Source organism: Strix uralensis, chromosome 4, assembly GCF_047716275.1.
Source record: "Strix uralensis isolate ZFMK-TIS-50842 chromosome 4, bStrUra1, whole genome shotgun sequence".
NCBI classification, from domain to species: Eukaryota; Metazoa; Chordata; class Aves; order Strigiformes; family Strigidae; genus Strix; species Strix uralensis.
Window position 1 is genome coordinate 127,563,859 of NC_133975.1, and position 19,791 is coordinate 127,583,649.

At 36.0% G+C, this 19,791-nt stretch overlaps 1 protein-coding gene across 4 annotated transcripts in view; it reads right to left on the minus strand.

The window, feature by feature from the left end:
- Positions 1–19,791, minus strand: part of ARID4A (AT-rich interaction domain 4A) — a 50,538-nt gene that overhangs the window by 24,734 nt on the left and 6,013 nt on the right. For all 4 annotated transcript variants that reach the window (XM_074869081.1, XM_074869080.1, XM_074869079.1 and 1 more), the window contains exons 6-11: positions 7,649–7,728; positions 7,448–7,542; positions 6,716–6,848; positions 4,742–4,821; positions 2,956–3,032; positions 925–1,091 (exon numbers count right to left, since the gene is read on the minus strand). In XM_074869081.1, the coding sequence (XP_074725182.1) occupies positions 925–1,091; positions 2,956–3,032; positions 4,742–4,821; positions 6,716–6,848; positions 7,448–7,542; positions 7,649–7,728 (632 nt within the window). The remainder of the gene's footprint in view (positions 1–924; positions 1,092–2,955; positions 3,033–4,741; positions 4,822–6,715; positions 6,849–7,447; positions 7,543–7,648; positions 7,729–19,791) is intronic.

Consider the following 19,791-nt stretch of genomic DNA (forward strand, 5'->3'; position numbering starts at 1 on the left):
CGGTGACTGACCTTCCTCAGAAGACAAACTTCACTGTTTTGTTTTTTTTTTTTTTTTAATATAAAGGAACGTTTCCGAGCGTATTGCCAGAGTCACGGGACGAGGAAACAAACGAACCAACCCCACAACCGAACACACCCCCCTCCCCCTGCTCCTAAATGTACCATCAAAGTTAAAAACAGGGAGCAGAAATAAAAAGAAATACTGTGAATACAGGTTTGATGACATGAAGAAACTGGTGAACTTTGTGGAAAAGGAGCCAAAGTATTCCAATGCAGAAAAACATTGTACCGTAAACATTACAAAGTCCACCCACGTCGTAGCGTACGATTCTGTTTCCCAACCTGTAATACTGGTGTTCAGAAAAAAACTAACACTTACAAAGGTAAGTCCTGTACTGGTCTTAAATAGTGTCTTAGGCACCAAACAGCTTTAACAGGCACTGTGCGCATTAGCTCACACTTTCAGCCCACTGCTTTTGCTTTAACAGTTTGTCTTTTTTTTTAAAAAAATCAAACTACTGTTCTCAGAAACAAGGTACTTTTTACATAACCTACATATAAAGTACAAAAGAAAAATACAAAGTTACTTTTACTTAAGGTTGGATTACTACTATTAGGCTCAGTATCCATTTCTTGCTTATGTCTCTCCTTTTGACCCAGATCCTTTCTATCACTCTTCTCTGCCTTGAATTCTTAATTTCTGAGATTTGTCTCCAGTTCCTGCACTGGATAGTAGGAGGCAATCTGCCACTGCTCACAAATCCCAATAAAGAAACCGTACAAAGGGAAGATGAACAGGTCTGAAAAGACATCAGAAGCAAGTAAGCTACATCTGAGAGTAAAATGTTGGGAAGTGCAGGATCTTCAGGCATGCAAGTTATTCAATTACCTTTGAAGAATGACTGAAATTGCCCAGACTTACCGCTACTTCTTCCGTTTTCTCCTCTCTCTTTTCTTCCTCTTCATCAGTTTCTGCAGCAGCTCCATCTTCCTCATCGCTGCTAGAGGACTCCAGAATTTCACTGATGTCCATTTTCCAGTTCCGAGGAACGACCTTTGTGCTGAGAAACGTGCTTGCCTCCTGTAGCCCTACAGAAGAAAGGGCCCTGGTTTTACCTCATCTGCAGTATTCACAGTCACAAAGCATTTTTAATTTCCTTTTCACATTCCTGTAAATCACAAGGCCAACTTACACCAAAAATGGAATTAAGTAATAAAATAGATACTTCAGCTTTAAACACTCTGTTTACACACTTTACATTTTACGACTGTCAAATTTTAAAAAGCGAGTATCAGCAACTCAAGGAGTTTGGAGTTGAGAACATCCATCACACACACAGCATCCAGTTGTTCTTTAGGCACAGGTCTGCAGGAACTCTACTAACATTTACACCTACGTATGTGAACAGCACCAAAGATAAGCACCTATACTTATCCACATATATGTTCTGCGCAACTGTGAACTGTTCTGTTTCTGTGGAAAAGAGACAAATACTGTAACAAGGCTATTTTAAAAAGTAAACCCATCACAGTTCAATCACTTTGTTATTTTCAAAATATCTTCACATCTTAAAGTTTAGATTGCAAAAAAACAAAAAGCAAATGTTTTGTTGAAGAGCACTGTCTAAAGAAATGCTGTATTACTGTTTGGAACAGAGGAAAAGTACACCAGTGAATAAGGGGGTGATGGGACAGGGAGAAGTCACACTTGTACAATGGGAACACCTCAAATTCTCTCCCTTGAAGAGGTGCTCCAAGGGGGAAAAAAACAAAGCAAAACAAACCCACATTAACCCCAAAATATGCCCCCCAGTCACAATAAAAGCCTTTAATAAGGATCATTCAGAAGAACATCCAGAAGAGAGACATGCTGCACTGAACCATTCAGTGTTGCTGGAGAAGAAAAGGCACCAGTTTTTAATAGCTGCTGATAAGAGTAACCTCCAGAAATTTGTCTAAACTCTTTTTCTGAAATGATCAGTACCTTTGGTTCTACAATATTCCCTCATGGCAATGAATGTCAGAACCCAATGACATTCTGCATGAAAAAAAAAAATCCCTTTCTTCAATTAATCTTAAACCTGGCATCTGATAATTTTTTTGGCTGTTCTAAAGTTCTTGTGCTGTGAAATAGTTATTAAGAAGAATAAGAGAAATCATTAAGAATTACATGAATCAATCAAAACCACCTCAAGCTCTCATTTGTGAGTATCACGTTAGATCTTTACTTATTAAGAAGCTGTTCCACACCTTTACTCAAACCAGAGGAACTGCTGCTGTTGACTGGGGTTTTTTTTGTCATCGGGTTTGGGGTTTTTAAATGATTTTTAATAAATACATTTTAAGTATTTCTTCTTAACAAATTTTGTGTTTTGAGGTCTGATTGGGAGAAACAACACTAAAAATTTAAGTATTAATTACAATAAAGTGAGAATCTGGCCTTTTACAAGCTTACTAAAAACATGGATTACTGTAGTCACATCATCCATCCATCCAGAAAACAAGTTCTGTAATTATACTTTTAAATCAAACATTAACCACAGGCAGGCTGTTCTAATAACATTTACACCTTGTTGTCTGGGTATTTTTACTGTAAAGACAAAGCGTTTTGAGCAGTAGCACAAAACTTTGGTGTTAGGCGAGGTAACTATATACTTCACTGTTCAATGACATTTCAAATACACTACCTTGAAAATATTCTATTCACTTTCCACAAATTTAGAATGGATCAAAAGCATCAAATAAAAATCAAATAAACAGGACATTATTAAAATAGCACCTAGTAGAAGGCAACTATATGCAAAGTTTCTCTAAGTTATCACATTTAAAATTGTTTGCAAAATATCCAAGAGCAATTATCAGAAATCAACAGGCCATCATTTATCTGCAAAAGCTGAAAGTACTATTGCACAAGATTACTTTTTTTAAACACCAAGAATTTATTCTAATTTACCTTTTTTAGGAGAGGACTCAGATTTTGGTAAGTTTTGAACATCTAGTTCTTTAATGTCTTTTCTTGCTACTGAGTAACTGAAAAAGAATAAGGTTCTGTTATTATTTTTAAGCACAGTAAAGCAAGCATTTGACTTAGAAAAACAGCAATTTCTAGAATTTTCAAGATTTATCATTCACTTTCAAGGTCTTTTCTAAGAACTAACTGCATAAGGCATTTGTTATTGTAGGTCCTAATACAAGATTCAAACCCAGAGTAAGTTTCCAATCTTTCTTTGAAATTCAGATGCTGAAAGAACTCTTATAATTGAATAATTAAGAAAAGCTTAAATGTAAACCTGCACAGATTTGCAAAGGTAAAAGTGTCTACTTAGGCAAAAAACACTTTCTAAATTGAAAATACTCACAATCAATCAACAGTTGCTACCCAAAACAGCAATCTAGCTAAGATGAAAGAAATAAGGCCCTCTATTTTCAAAATGCATTTCTACTAGCACAGAACAGTGACGCCAAATTCACGTATCTGCATTGATAAATAGTTGATTTTTATTGTTAAATTACAGAAGTGTTCTCACAGCAAAATATATGGAAGTTGCTCTGTTCTAAAGTTATACTGAATATTCAGTTACTGAATTACTACAATAGAAATGCTAACCAACCTGCAAGGAAAGCCTTACAAGTGAGTTATTACAATAAGATTTTTTTTTCTTCTTTCATTATTTCAGAAAAACTGGAGTAAAACCTCAGGAATTGGAGGCAGCCATTTTCTGAAGTTAAAGCCATAAGACTATGGGGAAAAAAAAAGTAAAACAGAGCAAGACTGCATGCTTTTCCAATAACATTCTACCTTCAGTATATAAAAACTCAGACTAATCTAGAAGGCTGATGATACATGTCTACATTAAGAGGCCAAAATAATTAAGTTACTTGAAATATGTTTCAGTAATTAAGTACTCGCACCCTACTCAAAATCATGGCTATTAAAATCACAAATTGTTCACTTTGAGAGAGATAAAGAGGGGTGACAGCTGGCCTTTGGCAAGAAAGTTTTTAGTTACAGTATGTTGAGACAGATTCATTAGAAGTAATGATGAAGAGAAATAAAGGGAAACAGCTTTAAAAAACAGTCTTTGTACTCTTTTGAATATACTATTCCTTAAGTAAGACACACATCTCTGTCCCCCTCTCTCCTCCCTTCCCCCTTTTGGGGGGAGAATATGGACTAATAGGGCCTTTCTTTTTTGCAGGAATCTTGGTTCAGATTCTGTAAAAATTTTAATTAAACAGTTACTTTACATTCACTTTTTTATTTAAAGAAGTAGATAAAACACTTTTAAACTTTGCTATTTAAACAGCCATGGACATCCAGGCACTGGAGGCAATGAGTCAATCAGATATCCAACTACTACAACAGATGCCCATAAAGACATAATAATTAAGACATTAAGGGAAATAATTAGAACCAAAAACTCACTTCAAAGAACAGGAATCATCTGAAGTGTTAACAACTGTTTGTTTTTTGGGTTGGGTTTTTTTTCTCAAAGTTGTTGATCTTTTCTTAATGAAGAAACACCAGAAACTGTACTAATTCAGTAAACTCTTATCAGTACACACAACGTAAAGGTGGGCAAGTAAGCACAGTAGTGGAAATGGAATATGAATGACAAAGGTATACAACCAAAATTGTACCCTTTCCTTCTGGAACAAATAATGTCCTCAGAAGCAATATGTAATTAGTTTTGCATTTTTCTCCCATATACATCTAATGAAAGTAAGCTATTACTTACAATTTGGAATCTGCAAACGATCGAACTAAACACTGGTCCTTTTTCACAGTGACGTCATCATTACAGCTGGGAGACACAACCTGAAGTTTCAAATAAAACACTTTTTTTAAGGAAAAAAAAAAAGCTGATCTTGAAAGGAAAGAAAGATGGACAGCAGGAAACCTGCTCTTTTCCTGTTTCTTCTATTCTAATTCCAGTTCTGAGAAAAGAAACCTATTTCAATTTATATTACTGAGGCCAACAATGACAAATTTCAAGAAGCAGTTTACATCAAACTACTAACTTTACTTCTTAAGTACAAGTCAGAAAATTTTGCAGTTTCGTTTGCAAACCCAGAACTGATCTACTGGGGTGACATCACGGGATCCTGTTTATTCACTCTGCTTTTTTTCTATTGCTCATACAAAACCCATTTAAAGCATCTATTTAAAAAGTCACAGACCCACTTATTTTATACCAGCTTCTGATCTTTGGCATTCAAACTGAAAGGTAAGTAGGTTTTCAGGTTTGAGGTGTGGATAATATACGCCAGTGTGGAATCCAGTACATCCTTCCACAGAAGTATCAAGTCTAAAAAGGTGATAAAAATGCATTTGCAGTATGTGTACTACCACAAACAGAACAAGTTAACATTTTGCTCTAGACTACATACAAATGTCAAATGCAGATGAACTTCTGGATCTACCAGGACTCAGCGGAAGCTGTGACATCCCATTCAGATGAGTCAGAAGTTTTATATCCAAAATCAAGATAAGACATTCCTGTTTCTCAGGTAGCAGAGAACAGAACAGGTACAAGGCCTCCAGTAATTTAATCCCCTCGTTAGAACCATGTTAAATTAAAATCTGTCGTTAGTAGAGGGATATAGAACAATCAGAACATTTACCACAATACCACACTTCCCATTTTAAACTGAGATACATACAGCTGCAGAAGTCAGTGTCAGCTATTCACCCTACATTACACCATAATGTACTTTCAAGGAAGGGAAGACAACTGGCCTGTGTAGTTAGTTACCTTTTGATCCTAGATTCACACAGGGAAATAAAATGTTAAATTAAGTTAGAAGATTCTAACAGCTGTGCTCGTTCCAGCTAAACGTAGACTCAAACTAAAGGACTACGAAATATACAGTTAAGTAGATAAAATGTGCAAAAATTAGTGAACCCAACCTGCCTGTTTAATGCTCCAAATAATTTTTTTTTAAACAAACACATCTCTGAAGGATGACAGAAGATGGTATTGTCAGACAAGCTGAATACGCCAAGTTTACTACAGAAAGCAACTTTTTATATACATCCCTAAACTTTTCTGTGTGTATAAAGAATCTGCAAAGTGTCTACCTCTACAGTACAAGTCTACTTGCATTTGAATTTATTTAATGTATCTTTATTATCAGCAATAGCAATGAACAGCAGTATCCTATACTCACAATCAAATAAAAATAATAACCAACCTCTACCGCTAGATTAACTGGCCATTAATGTAAACGCAAGCATGAAAGAAACTAGTATTTCATAAAATCAAAAGTCTAAGGAAAAAGGCAATTATTAAATACAAAAAGATAAAAATTCCACTGCAATTAATATTCATACATCTAGCTGTTCTTAAATTGCCTGGGTGTACAAGTCCTAACATATCATATTTTTAGAAGATAAATATTGTTACATACCAATCATTTTATGTGCAGTTTTGAAAGACTTAAGTGCTGTAAAACTGTAACTTACACATGAACGTTAATCTTTGCTCTCCTACTCTTCACAGATACTGTAGAATATTTGTATTTTTAGCAAGTATGGGCAGCAGAGCTGAGCCTGACTGCATTTGCAACTTTGCTGTAAAAACTGTGAAGTTTGCAAACCATCCTATCCACGAAAACCACGGTACAAACAATCTAACAAGTCAGATGACATTCTTGTCTGAAAAGATAGTAGTAGTATGACACTAGAGATGTCAACGTCTTAAGCAACTTACCAAAGCTGGATACCAGTCTGCCTTCTCAGAATTACAAGTCACACTCACAACTTTGCCAAGCAATTCATCATTGAGACGCCTTTTATCTTCATCCTCTTCTTCACTACTTTCTTCTTCCTTTTCATCTTCAGTACTAAATTATTAAAACACAGTATTTTAAAGCTTTCATCTGAATATTTGAAAGCCAATACAGCTTACAATCAGATCTGTCTTTCTGTTCTGCAAAGCTTCGAAAACAAAATTAGAATTTTAAGAGCTGAAATTGCTTGAAATACATATAAATATTAAGTGTGCTCACTTAGTACGAGGAATTTTGTAGCAATTCTTTCCAAGTAGTAGTATTTTACAACAGCATCATGTTGGAATTTGAGGTATGAATCAGGATTTGATTGTGCACAGACATGAAAAAGAGAAATGGTCTCTACCCCAGAAATTTAAAAGCACCTTTTTTCCTACTTTGTGCAGTATAAAGAAGGTTAAAAATCCTGTATTGCCTGACTCGTGAGCTCCTATCATATGAAAGAAGTATGAACATTCTTAAGGCCACGACAAGGAAAAAACCCATCAATTTCATAGTACTGCTAACATATGAACACGTCTGCATGAACTGAATTACTCAAGTCCCTCAGCTGTGTACGCAGCTCACATGATAGAGCATTCAGAGCATTACACCTTCAATGGTACTACTTCAGTTTTAGCAAAGGAAAGCAACAGAGCACTATCAAAACTCACACAGGAAGAGAAGATCTTCTTCCTCTATTAGATTTCTTCCCAATAACTGGAGTTCCAAAGTGCTCTGGATTAGTTAGTGGCAATTGATCAAGTGTCTATGTGGAAAAAGAGGAAACAAAATTAGTTTGCAATTTCTCCTTATTATATATATATATATATATAAATTACCTAATTTTCATTACATGTCCATCATTGTCTTACCTCGCTTTCTGCAAAGTGCCTTTCTCCCTTCAAGCATAATGAAGTTCGTCTTAAGGTCCTTTCATCACCATCATCAAAAACTAGTATGAAGTCAAGAAAACACATTGGCACAAGATGATCAGATCTCTTTCCCAAGTTGACAAAACAGGTCTACTATTTATCCCACAATCTAGAATATTCTCTAAAACACAACTTTCAAGACCTTCACTTAAACATTTATTTAGTTCACAAGCAAAATGAAGGGTGGTCTATAAGATTCAGTCTAAAAATAGATAAATTTTCAGACACAGATTCAAGCCAGTATAAAGTAAGGCTTTTGGATGCAATAGTCTCAGTCTAATTTAGACATCCTTCTTATCAATACACTGCACATTTCAAACCATAGCTACTTGCTGCATACCACTTACTATTATCTAACAATCTTAGGGGTTTATTTGGCTTTGAGGGGTTTTTTTAGCCTATCCATTCATTCCTTGCTTATGCTACATTTTAGTCCTCCATCTTGCTACAAACAACCCCAGAAAGAGACAAATGAATGGAAAGAAAACAAGTGTGTGATAGCTTTTGCTACACTATCAATACTGTGCTACCAACAGACTGGAAGTACTGGAAACTTGTAACTAATTCTGACCAATTTATAAAGAATACTTAGTAGACATCCTGTTCTCTTAAAACTCCTGTATAAGTAAAAAGGAACTGCCATTAATTTCTGTCAACACACAGCTGAATAAAACTAGAATGCTATGAGGCTATTGCAAGCTTTGCCTGAGAAAGATCTACTCTTTAGTCAGTTTAAAGAAAACTTTTTCAAAGAGAAGGAAAGAAAAGTTACTAGTTCCCCCCACACTGGTTCAGATCCCACTGTCCGAGCCATGTGAACAGGCCCTTTTCAAAGAGCAGAGACCAGGTGGCTGCAGTCTGGCATTCCAGTAAGGTAAAAGTTTATTTGTATGGGGTCAAAGTGCAGAATACTACTCTATATTTAAACTACTTGAAACGTGCTTTGCCCAGTAGTGAACTTTGAAGGAGGGGAGGAAAAAAAAAAAAAAAAAAAGAAGTTTCAAGTTTTGTGCATATCTGTATGATAAATCTGGAATCTGGCATACTTCTAGTAATTAAAAAAAATCTCTTGAGCTAGCACGACTATCAAATATATGTGTATTGTTAGCAAAAACAGATTGGTTGCAGCAAGAAAAGCACTTATGTTATTTGTCAAATAGCTACATAGAACAGTCACATTCTCATAATCTTAGATTAAAACCATAGCCTGCAATAATACCTATATGAAAAGGTATGAATACAAATTTAATAAGCTTGATAAGGTTCTTCTATCTTCAGACTACAGATACTGTTGTGGTATGCTCCACTACTGAATTATCTTTATGGCTTATAATACTTGTACACACAAAGCAATTAAATTTTCCCCCTCCAAAAAGCTAATATTTTAAGGATGGCAGATACCTATGTGCCTAGTCAGCTACACTAGTTAATAATATTTTCAAAACTTTCAAAATATAAATACTAGTAAGACCTGTCAACCCCACTGTCAGTATGTTACTCTCAAAATTTTCTAGTTTAGCTTACAGCTCAAGGAAGCCACCACTTCAACACTTTGTACTAACTGGGAAAACAAAGTATGAGCTCTTCCCCTCTGCATTACTGACTCAGCATTGGTACCCACTGATCAGCTAAGTGCAAAGACCAGAGGGCTCAAAGTAATTCTGAAGTTCAGTATTGTCACAGGTTTATATTAATTAAAAAAACAACAACAACAACAAAAAATCTCTGTGTCACCCCATTGAAGTTTAAGTTTCATTACCCACTCCAAACTCATCAGCTCTCTCTGTACACTTTGATAACTATTTCTTTGGCATAGTTTTAAGTTTTAAGGTGGTTTGGCTGACTGGGCTGTGTGCCATTTCTCATTGCTCTGAAAAGACTTAAAAGTGGATTACCATCATTACCCTTTGTCAAATACGTTCAGAACTAAAGTCAAAGTACTAGTTTTCCCCAAATAATCAATTTAGGGAACAAATAGCTGGTGACTGGCAACAGGTAACTTTATTGAAAAAAAGCAAACAGAACCTGATACTCGACAGGAAATAAAAAAGTATCAGTCTAGCTTTTCTCCAATTTTGGAAGCTCTACCTATTTAATTAAAACTAGTATAGTACAGGAAGAAATCAAGCAAACCATTCATAAACCAGATGACATATACTATTTTTTCATCCCTAAAAGATAAAAATCCTATAAATACTCAGCGTTAAGTAAAATACATGCGTAAAACACACTAAACTCTATTTAAATTAGAACACATAAGGAAATTATGATGATTAAGAACAGTGTGAGATATTCTGCTTTCCTCAATCACAACAAACATGCGAGTTAGCTTAGAACTTTGACAGTCACATTATTAGATATTCCCAACCAATACAAGGCAATTATAGATTGCAAAATGGAACTGCAATTCCACTGAAGTGTCAACTTCATAAATTTATATTTCACTTCCACGGACAAAACAACATGGAAGAAAAAATAATTAATATTGAATAATTAAGTTTTCCTAATCACCCCTCAGACCCAGAGACAATGAAAGCATGAGCATATGCTTTCAGAGTTTGGCAGTCATGCTTTCAGTCCTATTCCCAGTTTCATACCTGAATAAAGACAAGTCTACCACATGCCTCAAAAGCAGCCCTCTCCCTCAAGCCTTTTCCTGTCATTTCTCTCAGTTTTCTCTCGTTGAAGGTACAGAAATGGCCTGTTCTACAGAAGCTGCTTGTCCCTTGCCATACAGGGGAAGAAGTGCTAGGCCACTCTCCATTTTCCAAAACTGAAACATGTGGACTACAAAAAGGGAAACAACAGAACCCCCAAAAGCTTTCTGAAGCCCCTCTTCTGCTCCTAAAAGGAAAGCCACTCTTCCCAAAAGGATAGCGTACTTTCTTTCATACAAGAGGCAGATATCACACAACTTTAGGAAAGGAAGGTGAAAAAGCACAAATTCTCAGACCTCCTTCCTGAGCTGCAGCAGGCCAAGGAATTGGCATAACCGTTAAAGAAAAGTGTAGAAAAATGTCTCTGCTCAGCAGAGTGAGAATGTCCTGCCTGGGGAAAAGGAAACGCACATCAGAGCGTAGGAGTGCGTGATTCCTTCAAAGTAACCAAGTCCAATATGTTCCATTTTACCTTGGTAATTTTCTTCCAGTACTGAAGTTTCTCTCCCCTTCACCCCTCATTCAGGTTAAAAGAATGGATAGAGTCAACATATCCAACCCCCAAAAGTCTCATATAAATACATATATACACACATGAATTGCAAAACTAGAAAAATTTTATCAAGGCTGTGTGGTTATCCCTACAGAAGACATTACCCGCTCAGTAAAGAAAATGCTTTTAGACAATTACAACAGAATTCTCAATAATGAAAACTAAGTGGTGCCATATAGAAAGAAATATCATAGCATTATCATTACTTAAAGAGACTTTGCCTTTTTAAAATGATTAATAGAAAAGCAACAGTTACATTTAATTTTCTATCTTGATGGGGACCAGAGGGGCAGAGGTAAAAGGACCATGAGGGGCAGAAACAGAAGGCACTAATATTTCTGGTATTTTAAAGTCATCTAATTACTTAAAGAATAAACTGCAACTTTATTTGACCACATAAGAGTTTTTAGATATGTAAGAAATTGCTCATTCTACAGCACTTTATTGCACCTGCAACTGACAGCATAGCTGCACAACTTAGAGCAAAACAGCTTTGCAGAGCAACAAAGTAACAGAACAGCATAAAAAGAAAGATTTCTTTGGCTAAATTAGTGATCACTTTCTAAAGTGTCAATATAGAAAGGATAGCACCACTTTTCATACAAAAATATTAATTATTTGAACTACTAAAATGGGGCAAAGTAAGAAGGCTCTTCAGTTAATCACAACGCATGAAATATTTTGTAATTGTACGTCCTTTAAGCTTGCTTGTCTTCTAGGGAAAATACTTGTCTGAGACTTACTGAAAGGGTAAGCAGAAACATACGCTGATAGTCTCAGCACCTTTAAAAATACATACCTTTCTTAAACTAAGTAGGCCTTGTGGTTTCCATCTCACTTTCAAGAAAAATCTACTTCACCAAAATACCATTCATATTACCGCCACCCTATGCATGAGTTTTTAATGCTAGTCCTAGAGGTTTTAAGAGAGTGCCTTTTCAATGTGCAGTATCATATATTAAGGATTTCATAAATATAAGCAGTAGGACAGATGGCACATTTTTTGGCTACGCGATACTTTGATACTGTGACAGCAGTCATGTTAGGACTTAATATGCTCCAAGCTGCAAATTCATTCCTCTTTTTAACCTCATCCAGAAGTAAGACTGTTCAGTTAAAACGTCCAGTACAAACAGATAAATTAAAACCTGTTAGATTAATGTTGAATAACTTGTATTAATTTCTTAATAAATTCTTAAATAGGTTATTGTTACAACTCCAAATTCTCCCACAGCAGAAATTCTAGAGGTTGTATTCCGTAAGAATTTACTGATGTATCAGATGTGTTAAAGAGGGAAGGAAACGGGAACAGAAGACAGGGAGGTATCTCCCCATACAATGCAGTCATCAAAATATGCATTTACAGTGCCACAATATTTATCTTAGAAGAGGAACTTACAATCCTGTCCTTCCAAAGAAACAAGTATGAAAAAGCAGAAGTATTTTAAGTACTACCATTGCCTCATCTTGTAGTGGGCACGTACTTGTTGGGGAAACAGAGCGTACCAGCTGAGTACTTCAGTAAATACTTCTGGAAAGAGAATGATACATACTAGCCAGGAACCTATATACTACTATTTAAGAGTCAATATAAGGAAGTAGGAATGACAGAAAAGCAACGTTTCTGCTGGCCAGAGGCCTTTCTTCCAAATATGTTGCTTAATGACGAACACTGACAGAAGGGGAAAAAGATGACTAAGCAGCACAACCTGGAGGAACAGTCTCTGTTCTAGTCCCAAGAATGGAGTTCAATATGCTCCATACAGAGCATATTTAAACAGTGAAAATGAAATGGAAATTTGCTGAATTTCGCTGCGTCCCAACCTTGTTGATAATAACAGAAAAGAAACAGAATTGATTTTTTCTTCTGTTTGTGGAAGCCTAGGCAAGCTCAAGCTACCACAGAAAAACAAAGATTCCCAGTGGGAATCAGTGCAATACTTCCCAAAAGTTAGAAAAAAAATTCTCCCGAAAGTTGAGTATCAAAAATGCATTAAACAGTGCAACTTTCACTATTGATGAGCAGTTATCTCATACAGCTCATGTATCTATAGCAGGCCCATATACATAATGCTATATATAGCATTATCAAAATACTAACCCTGTCCTGACCAACACACTGTCTCAGCATCAGTTCTCATTTATTTATATAAGAAATATCAACAAGTTGACTAATCAAAGTAATTTTTAGGAACTATGAAGAAACTCGCCACAAAATACTGCAGATCAGTTTAACCACATCTTGTTTATAAATATCCCTAAGATTAAAAAAAAAAGGAGAACATAGTAGGACACTAGCAGTAACATCCTCATAATAGTTATGATATTACTTATACACAGAACATTCAGTGTTACCAGAACAAAGCGGTCCTGTAATAGACAAGTGAATAGGAAAACAACCCTCCAGACTGCATCTGCTTGCTGACTTCAAATCCAACAAGTTATGTCACTATTGCTGCCCAAAGGAGGAAAGATTCTATACTGCACAGCAAGTAAACATTTTTTTTTTCCTCCTTCCTCATCCCATTCGGAAACTTTTAAATCTACCAAGACATTGAAAGTAAGTACCAAGAAGTAAAAACTGCTCCAGTGTCACCATGCACACTTAATTATTTTCACTAGCTACCTGACAAAGTACTAATCTGTGAACTACCAGAGATGCCATCTATGAATGCCTAGATGAACGTTTAGAAGTTTTGCAGATTTTTGTTTTTCAGCTGTGGAAAAAATATAGCAAGTACCAAGAGTCATGCAATACTTGTTGAATGACCTTGTAGACAAGATCTGTACTAACTACTGATTCATCACTGTAAGAGGGCTTAAGAGCAAGATAATGCAGTGTATTGTGCTACTGGAGAGACTACAGAACTCTTTTTTTTTAAAAAAATCATTTCAAATGAGCTTCGGTTCCTCCACAGAAACGTATCTGAAATATCACTGAAAACACAGAAGTGCAACCTTTGACTCTACTCAAAGAAGACTATCACCTTACAAACAAAAACCTACTGTCTGAAACTACTGTAACAGCTCATTAAAAGCTATCTTACTATTATTACATATGAAGAGATTAGAGAAAAAATTCTACCTCCTTGCTTTCCCTACACCATTGTTTGTACATAATTTTAAATTTTTTTTAACAGTCAGTCCACACTGTAACAAAGGTGGCTTTATAACAGAAGGCTCTATCCAGCTGATTTGTAACAAGGTTCAGTTAATACACTTCTCCACCATCTCATCTCCTCCTCTACCTGCACGTTGCCTAAACGTACGTAAGCACAAAGCGCAGTGGTATTCTTTTTTTTTTTTCTAGATTCTCCAGAAGGTGAACAGCACAGCTATTGCACAGTTTCTGTGTGCCACAGGTGCACTTAAAACAGCAATACATCCCATGGAAGGACTTCATGCAAATACAGGGTTTCCTCAAAATCCACCCAAGCAACATTTTTGAGGATCAAAAGAACAAAATTATGGTGGGTCAGAGTGGTGTAGAGCACCAGCAAAGTGGGGGCACCTGGAGAGTTCCCCTGCCACACTTGTGGTTTTGGATTCCTGGATGACACATGCACAGCCCAAAGATGAAGTGATGCTTCTGGGATGTAGAACTCAACAGGATGCTGGGAAGAACTGGTCAAACCAGCCACACAAACATGACTAGTGCCTTGCACATACTACAAAATGTGTGCTGTTCAAGTTATAAAAAGACAAAGCAACAGGCCTCTGGCATGGATGAAATCAACTTATTGTGGTGGCACTGATAGTTTTTATCACCCTTCATGCAAGAATAAGCTATATGTTAAGAGCTTAAAGTTGTAGCGGAGCCAGAACCAAGTCAATTTTTCCTGTTAGCACAGATATCTCCACAAAGCATCAGAAGAGGAAAACTTATTTTAAAAATAGGAAAATGTAACTATAAATAGCTCCTGTGACTATAAAGAACAACCCTGCTCCCAAAAGTCCTAGGACATCACTGTTGGTTGACATTTTCTGATAAATATTCTCAGAATTACAAACTGGAATTTTCAAAATCCATGCAACCTGAAAGAGGACCAAAACCAAATACTTAACACCTTTCATTTCTGTCACCTGTCCTCCTAAACGCAGTACTCCAGAGCGATGCAGCTGGTGGCTGAGACTATATTTCCAGAACAACTGAGGTGGACTCCCCAGAACTTCACTTGCACAAGGGCGAGCACTCAGGTACCTAACTCCTCTCAGCATTCCTCACAAACTAAGAGGGCAACTACATGAGAGAAGGAAGGTACCACCACGTGAGGCCGGAGGGCAGCACAAGCAGAGACATGGGGCTCACAGAGGTGTCTCAGAAGTGGTGTCTGCCTTAGGGCGCAGCCAAAGTTGGGCCATGCTGATGTACAACACCATACTACAGCCAAAGAAGAAAAACTGTTGGCTTTGCAGACTCATGCAGTGTTGAAAAGGAGAAAAATAAATTCGTTACTATTTATGTTAAAATATTCTGCCATTTCATGACAACTTAAAAAGAGAAGACATGTCATCTTTTACATAAAAGTACTAGATGAAGCCTGAAAGCCATAATTCTCAAGAAATAGGGATTCATGCTCCCTTTCACTCTAAACTGTATATAAAGCCCTACTGTTGACAGCAAGGTCTGCTAGAAACTGCACATGCCTCTCACCGATTTGGGTTTTGTTTTTTTTTTTCCTATTTCCTACTTATTTCAGAGGAAAAAAAACTTAAAGTTAATACATGTTCCCTCTTCCTCTCTTTAGAAAAAGTTTTCCATGATTTTATCTAGCAAAACACAAGGCTCAATGTGTTTGATCTGACTTTTTCTTTTGTTTGAAGTCGCAGATATAATTAAAATACATATACTTAACGAGAGCTAAGCACATACAGATTACTGATCTGAGTTTTGTCAAGCGAGATTACACTTCTGTTTTTATGGGGCAATAAAAAAGGCCATTCTAACAGCAACTCTTCGGATACTTACTCCATTGAAATAATACTTTTCACTTCTATGCAGACGTTACATTGCTTCTAGTTCTCTATAGAAGTGATACAAAAGTGTTTCCTTAAAGAACATATACATAAGGATTTCTGTTTTCTGAAATTCTGGTAATGCTTGTAAGATTCCAGGGAGAATGTGAAAGAAGCCAAATACAAGTACGCACTTTGTAACATGGTCTGCATTGTGGTTTCTTCTTCTTTTTTTTTTTTTTTTAAGTCATTTCAGACATTTCAGTATTTACTTGAAGCATTTTACAACTTAACAGAGATTCAGGTGGATGGTACGCTAAGTAAGCCGTAATTCAAACCTGGCTCAGCTGAAATCAGATCTGATAGACCATTCTAATGCTATGCAATTATCACCTAGCAATACATTCAGCACTTCAAAAAGCATCAATGCACCACTTTAAAATCTGTAAATTAAGTAAGTTCATTTTAAATAACTGCATTTTAAAGATTAAAACATCCAACTAAGTTCTCTGGATAACAAATGGTTCAAACTGCTATTACTGTCATCCCACTGTAGATTCAACTGAGCAGATTAGAGAGCTGACTTGTGCAATGGCATTTTCCAGACATTGCTAAACTTTCACTCCAAACAGCTTTTGTTTCTTCACCTACTTATACCTAAAAACTGATTTCCAAAGGTAATTTCAAAAGTATTTCCATATCACAGCTGAAAATCTCCATGCAACTAAATGGCTACAGTAGCATCATTACTATGTAAAAATAGGTGAATTGGTGATTCCATGGCAGCTACAATAAAAATAAATCATTATTTATTTTGGGTACATGAGCACCACTAATAGACAGGAGATACTGTTAAAATAGACTAACTGATCATCACTGTGGCTCTTTCATTATGTTGGCGGCTAAGTGGCCTACTACAGCAAACTCAACATAGTGTTTCTACTGGTTCAACTTACTGAACAAAGCAAAGTTGTTTCAGCTGACTACTTCTTCTTTAGATACCTATCTGAAATAAAGAACCTGATCTGCAAAGTGAACATCATTACTCCTCACGAGACATGCATGCAGTTTGTTTTGGTGTATTTTTTAGATATTTTTACTTACTACTTTGAAAATGCTTGATTGTATATATTAGTGGTTTCCCTACCCATATCAATCTACTTTTAGATCACCGAGAAAGAGATGCTACATAACACAGAGTAAATAGCACAGGAAAATCACATACTACTACACACAAGCTTTCTCTTGTGCTTTCCATCTCAGGCCTGACCACATTCAGGAAGACATGCTAGAAACCTGAAGGCCGATGTTAATCCACTTCCCTCTCAACATTTTAGCTTTGACTGAACCAGTGAAGAAGACTGCCAAGTAGTTCTGCCCCATCTATTAAAAAGGAACCAATTTAACACACTCTCTCCTTCACAGAAACATACACTATACACCTAACACCTATCCAAACCTTTCTACAAAGATGCAATAGAAGCAGCGGGGAAAAGATAAGGCTTATTTTTCATACCTCACTGTTTCTGTACTCAACCTACAACACTCCCCCAATTTTAAGAGTAAAATAACCATTTTTTTTTTAATGACACAAACTTCACATCTGCTACTTTGGTCAATGTTACCTGTGCTTTTAACATCAACAAGCAGACCACTCACAAAAATGTTCATAAGATCTAGATACAACTGTATTTTCATAGTCATAGGAATATATACTCTACATGCCATATTAGAGTACCGTATGTTAACTTACTGTAAGATTACTTAAATCCCTCCAGACCCCCAGCTCCTAATTTTTACAAAATCCAAGCAGTCTCAATACATTTACAAATGGAAAACCTCAGGGTTTATTTTCCCCATTCCCCCTGTCAAAAAATATTTTTTGGGGAAAGAAAACTACAATAATAAATTAATCCACTGGTTCAAGTTTTTGAGGAACTGCACTTTAATAAGTGTATAAAGTAAAAATCATGGCATTCGTGATTTATCTCTTATGTTATTTACAAGTTAAATCTAAACAACAATCCACTAATACAGGGCAGAGCATTTATTTACTGTTCGAATTACCTGCTCATTAAGCATTTTTGGCAGAAGTGTACCGCTCAAAAGGAAAAAACCAAAACAAAAAAACAAACAAAAAAGCTCAGACAAAACTCACCCCCAAAACAGGGGACTTAAAAGTTCACTTGTCAAATGTAAGAAGACAAATATGTTTAACAATTAGTAGTTTAAAGCTTTTTTTAATCACTGAAGCAGGAATATGTGGAGTTGGTTTCCTGATATAAATCTTCTGGTCCAAATTCAAACAGAATTAGCTAAAAATGCTACTTTAAAGTTAAAATAAGTAAGAGTTTTAAAATGGAAATGCTAGTTCATAAACCATGACATTATTAGTGCAGGACTGTGTTTCCTATCTCTTCTGTATCCGAACAGTGAACCTCAAAGACAATACAAAGCAAAGTTGAAGGTCCAGCATTCTTCACTGAGTATGTCACATCGTAGTACTAAACCAAGTAGATTTTAAAACTTCTGCACACCAAAATAACCCTGCCTTCCCTCCCTGACCTGACATACACTACAATTTTACAGCAATGTTATAATCTTGAAGAAAAATGCAAGAGAGCAGTGAGCTTTGTCAACTGGCAAGTCAACAGGCTTATATTTAAAGCACGCAGTAACAATAATAATCATAAAGTGATAAATCCTTCCAAAGTATCTGCAGTGAGAGCCTTATCCTGATCCCACCAAAGACGACATAACCTCGCCTACTGCAATGGAAATGTTGGATTACTGAAAATATCTTCTTTTTATCTTAAAGGGGGGTTAATGAATCAAAATAATTGACACTTCATGCGATAGAGTATAGAAGAATATGAAGTAAAGCTGAATATATTTGGTATACGAGGCAGCTAGTAAGAAAGTCAGTTTAAACTTACAAGTACTAATCTCAAAAGCAATGCCAAAGAGTAGCATATACAAGACAACTGAGAGAAGCATATTCCCTCCATGCTACTATTAGTGAATATAATGCTCCACTGCTGTAAGAAAGTTGTGCAAAAAATGACAGGTGCTCGCAAAGCTCTCCAATTCAAATACTGTGGGTTTTTATTTGCTTATCTAGTATTACTTGAATGTTGCTGGGTTTTATCATTCTACCATGAAAGCTGTTTCGGAAAAACCTAGAGAACAAAATGAGCAATTCTAATTATTCAAAATAAATTTATCTCCCAATGAATTCTTCTTCAACACTGAAATTTTGCTGACCCTGCATTCTGAGGTTTGTACTGCAAGGTTTGTATTCCAATAACTGAAAAGCGCATGAACCTCCAACACAAGAAGCAAAGTAGTTTTCTATTTTGCTGAATATAATCATTATGTGAAAATTATTTTAAAGAAAACAGTTATTCACATTATAAATGAATGTCCTCTCTTTTCTTTTTAGATATGATGTATCAATTCTTTTCCAAAAAACCAAAAAAAAAAGCCTGTCTTCTATTGCTTCATACAAAACACGATCCTCAACTCTACACAAACCAGAGGAATGACTTCAGAATGCATAGTACCACCAATGTTTTTCTTGGTACAAGATGGCACATAGCAAAGCAAGGTTTGCATTTCAGTCATTCATTACACGCCACAGGTTTTCAGCTAGAAGTGCAACTACGAGGTTTATGTCTTAAAATCTGCAAAAATTATTCTGAATTTCAGTGAGTGAAACTGACATCAGTATATACACCTTGTGCCAAATAAAACTTGATTGTTCAGCCCTGCAATTACCTGTGTAACAGCCTCCCTGAACATCAAATAACTATCATCCAACTCTAAATGGAAAAGGAAACAAGACCTGGAAGACTTTAAAAAGTCCCCTCCAAAATCTCCGCTCTTACAATACGAGATGTAATTACTTACATTATTAC